Genomic DNA, 4,657 nt, shown 5'->3' with positions numbered 1-4,657 from the left:
CGTAAATTTGTTCTGAAACTTCCAAAATCTCTAAAATATTGTCCAAACAAATTTTGTCTAACAGAAGATGAAACATTATGAAAATAATTTAGAGAATAATGTGGTATTTTCTTGAATTTTAATATTTAATTCTGCATTATTTACAACCGTGAAGATACAATAATGTATAATGCTAAAAAAAAAGTATAAATAAAAAAAACTATAAAGTATAGTACTCGGCGTAACCAGGTTTTCTCAGCTGAGATCTTTTAGAAAATATATATTTTTAGTTTTTAAATTATAAAAGGGGCATATTTATTAAAATTTGAGTAGGGCATCACTTCTGCTCCAGAGACTCGAAAGAAGTCTAAGCAAATGCAGTGGAGATAGAAAGCATTGTAGGACGAGAATTTGGATCAGAATGTAAACACAAAAGTGCAACCTTCATGACCTCTAGGAGCTCTTCTTTGATCTCCGGTGTTGGTTCTGGTAGTCGGCGGTCGCAAATTCCTTTGAGTGACATAGTATTGTCTAGATGAGTCGATGAAAGAGTTGAAACTAGATCTCCCGGATGCTCTCCTTTGATCACTTCAAGCGTTAGAACTCCGAAACTATACACGTCGCATTTCTCCGTTACTTTCATTGCGTAAGCTAGTTCTGCACATTGAATTTCATAAAACATTAAACACAATATTTTTTATTATTTAATATAAAAAGTAATAATTCATATTCAAGTTTATATGACTTATATAAGCCTACTCAGAAGAAAAATAAATAATATAAGCCTCGAACTAAATCGAAATAGTCTTAAATGAAATTCTTAAACCGAAACCAAGATTGAACCACAATTTATTTCTATCCAAATCGTTTTTTAACTGAAACAAATTCATTTTTGTCACCAAATTAACCAAAGTGCATAAATAATTAACAATTGGAGATATTTTATGACATTTATAGTGGTTTCTTTATGAACGTAAATCCAAACGAATATCGGAGTTAATAAAAAATAACAAACCAATGTACTACAAATCTTGGTTTTATCTGGTCACTGTAAATTTGTAAAATAGAAAACCGACTCACTCCTACAAATCAATTAAGTCATATCATCCTAAACCGACCCGGTTAATTCCGAAACCAAAGAGATCCACTTTAATGTTGAAGAAGGGTTTCAAAAAAGAAGTACAATACCTGGAGCAACGTAACCGTAGGTTCCAGCAACGGCGGACCAATTCGATGAATCCACTTTGAGAAGCTTCGCAGTACCAAAGTCCGAGACCTTCGCTTCGTAATCATCGCCGATAAGAACGTTACCACTGCTAATATCACGGTGCACAATCGGCGGAGACCGATCGTGATGCATATACGACAAGGCATGCGCCACGCCTTTCACCACATTGATCCTCCTCCTCCAACCAAGCTCCTTCGCCTCTTCGTCCCCCGCCAACACTTTCCTCAAACTCCCTCTCTCCATGTACTCGTACACCAGGAAAGCGTTTCGCCGGTTCGAGCAGAATCCGAACAGCTTCACCACGTTCCTGTGACGGATCTCCGTGAGCGCTCTGATCTCGTTCAGGAACTCGTTTCTCACCGTAGGTTTCGAGATCTCTCCGTCCGTTGTTGTCTCGTTGAGCTTCTTAACCGCCACTGTTCTCCCCGTGAGGTTCGCTCTGTACACTTTGCCGTATCCTCCGGTTCCGATTAGGTTCTTCGGATCGAACTCTCCCGTAGCTTTGATGATTTCTTGGTATTTCACTTTCCCGTCGAAGCTAAAGATGGATAGCGTCTCTCCTCCTGACTCTGTATCCGCTTCCTCTTCGATTTGGGGCTTTCTCTTGCGGAAGCAAACGAATATTCCCGCGCAGACGCCGAGGATTATGATCGCTCCGATGATCGGGACTAGTATGTAGATGAGGAGGTTGTTGTTGTCTTTGTTTGATTTCTTATTCCCTGAGATGGAAGTGTTCGCACATGGCTTTAATTCTTGAGTTGAGTTACCGCCGCATAAGTCTCTGTTGCCTTGGAACGCATCTGGACCCGCGCTTTTAAACGCTGCGTTATCTGGAATCGGACCTGAGAGGTTGTTGTGCGATATGTCCACGTGTGTTAGTGACTTCATTTCGCTGAAGCTTGATGGGATTGGACCTGAGAGGTTGTTGTGTGAGAGGTCGAGTCTCTCTAAGTTCTGCAAGGCGCTGAGCTGCGATGGGATTTCTCCGTCGAGGTTGTTGTGGCTGAGGTCGAGAGTTTGTAGCTGTGAGAGTTTTGTTAGCCCCATGGGGATGTTTTGTTCCAGCTGGTTCCTGCTCAAGTTCATGTAGTAAAGCCTTGGTAAGGAGTCGAGCGTCGCCGGGATTTGGGAGGTGAATCTGTTTGAGGAGAGGTCGAGGTACTGAAGATTGGCTAAGCTTCTGATTCCGGAAGGGATTTTTCCTGAGAGCTGGTTACCGTTGAGTTGGAGTTTGGAGAGACGAGTGAGTTTGCTGATTGACTCTGGCAGCTCCCCGGTGATGTTGTTGGAAGATAGATCGAGCTGGTTTAGCTGTGTCATGTTCCAAATCTCAGGTGGGATTAGTCCGGTGATGTTGTTTTCTGTCGCGATGAAAGCAACTAGCTTTCGACTCTTTTCCCATTTGGGTGAAATCTGTCCGTGGAACTTGTTGTTGCTTAGATCAATGAAGTTGAGATTCGGATACTCTCCGAAAGACTCAGAGATATCTCCGGAGAAGTTGTTCCCTTTGAACCTTGCTCTGATCAAGCTTTTGCAGTTTGTCAAGGTTTTAGGAATGGGACCTGAGAGGAGATTATCATCTAGCGTGAGATTCTCGAGCTTGCCATTTCTACAGATTGTATCAGGCAATACGCCGGTGAAGTTGTTGGTGTCGAGTTGCAGGACGGTCAGCGCTGAGGAGTTAGCGACTCCCGGTGGGATCGGACCTGAGAGCTGGTTATCACGGAGAAACAGCCATTCCAAGTTGGTCAACTTACCAAATGAATCAGGAACAGGACCGGTGAGTCTGTTCTCACTTATCTCCAAATCAATCATCAGTTCCATGTCTCCTAGCTCCTCAGGGATTGAACCAGTAAGCTTGTTCAGGTAAAGATGAAGAATGGCTAGGCTTTTGAGGTTTCCTAAGGTAGAAGGAATCGAACCGGTAAGGTTGTTTGTGTGGAGGCTAAGTGTATCTAAAGCCGACATATCACCAATCTCAGGAGGGATTTGACCAGTGAAGTTGTTTTCAAACATGTTGAGAAGTGTTACGTTCTTCAACTTTCCAAAAGAGGAAGGGATTTGACCGGTTAGCTGGTTTCTGTCTAAGCATAGCTCAGCGAGGCTGGATAGGTTTCCGAGTTCAGGTGGAACAGGACCAGAGAGAGAATTGATAAAGAGGTAAAGGTTAGCTAAGTTGGTTAGGTTTCCCAAGGAAGAAGGTATTGGTCCGGTCAACAGATTGTCGTACAAGGCTATCTCATAAAGTTTAGTTAACCGACCGATCTCAGAAGGAATCGAACCGTTTAACTTGTTCTCGACAAGATGGAGAGTTTCTAAGTTACTTAATTTGCCAAGCTCAGGTGGGATCTCACCGACTAACTGGTTAATGGACAAATCGAAGTATCTGAGTTTAGGGAAGTCTCCGAACTGAGGAGGGATGGTTCCGGAGAAACGGTTCATGCTGAGATCAACATAAGTGAGGTTCGGGAGAGCAGAGAATGGGAAATCTTGGAAAGTACCTTCGATGTCGGTGTTTGTGAGATTCAACCGTATGATGCTGTTTCGTACGCAAGAAACACCGTACCAACTGCTACAAAAGCTTGTGTTTGCATTGACCCAAGATGATAGCTTTGAAGAACTTGTCTGGTTTGTGAAAGTTGACTTCCAGTTTAGAAGAGCATTTGCTTCTGAGACTGTTGCAGAAGTTGTAAGAGAACAGCTCAAGATTGTGAAAATGATCAAAAGGAATTGAAGATCATCACCACGAGGCTTGTCTTTACAAGCCATTTTCTCTCTTTTGATTTTCAAGTGATATTTAGTGAAATTGAACCTTTTTTTTTTCTGGTTTGTGTTCATATCACATTGCAGGAGGCATTATCTGCACACTCATATCGTTGACGTGACGGCTTGAGATAGTTGACCTGAGCTGTATAGGCGAATCGGTCATCTGTTTGAATTTCTTTAAAAATAGTTCTTCCGAAAATTTTCAGTTTAAATATTGTGAAATACGTTGGAATAACACTAATCATTTTTATCATAAATTGTATTAGTAATCAAAATGACCAAAATACATTGTATTAGAGATAATTTTTTTTTTAGAATTAATTAACCTAAATTTAAAGTTTAGATTTTTGAGGAATGGGTGAAGTCTAGAGTTTGAAGATTTTTTTTTTGTGCGAAGAGAGTTTGAAGATTAGAATTAGAATTTAAGATTTAGATTATAAAATCTAAAATAATAATTTTGATAATATTAAAAAAATCAGATTTTTTTGAAAAGGAAATATTTCAAAATAAAAAGTTCAGAAAAATTGAAATAATTTAAAACATCATTTTCAAAATTTCTCGATTTTATTAATATTTATTTATTTTTATATATTATAATAAATATAATCATCATTACTTATTTAACTATGTGTTTTGCGTATGCGGAAATAGTCATATTATACATATTTATTATCATATATTATC

At 39.8% G+C, this 4,657-nt stretch overlaps 1 protein-coding gene across 1 annotated transcript; it reads right to left on the bottom strand.

The window, feature by feature from the left end:
• Nucleotides 1-101: 101 nt before the first annotated feature.
• Nucleotides 102-3,991, bottom strand: LOC130507673 (MDIS1-interacting receptor like kinase 2-like). The gene is made up of 2 exons (XM_057002359.1): nt 1,168-3,991; nt 102-636 (listed from the first exon to the last, which is right to left on the bottom strand). Exons 1-2 carry the CDS (start codon nt 3,974-3,976, stop codon nt 347-349), a joined length of 3,099 nt encoding a protein of 1,032 aa, XP_056858339.1. The 5' UTR covers nt 3,977-3,991; the 3' UTR covers nt 102-346.
• Nucleotides 3,992-4,657: the final 666 nt, after the last annotated feature.

Source organism: Raphanus sativus, unplaced genomic scaffold (assembly GCF_000801105.2).
Source record: "Raphanus sativus cultivar WK10039 unplaced genomic scaffold, ASM80110v3 Scaffold5165, whole genome shotgun sequence".
NCBI classification, from domain to species: domain Eukaryota; kingdom Viridiplantae; phylum Streptophyta; class Magnoliopsida; order Brassicales; family Brassicaceae; genus Raphanus; species Raphanus sativus.
Note: the sequence above shows the minus strand (reverse complement) of the source record. Positions and strands in the feature narration are given on the sequence as shown.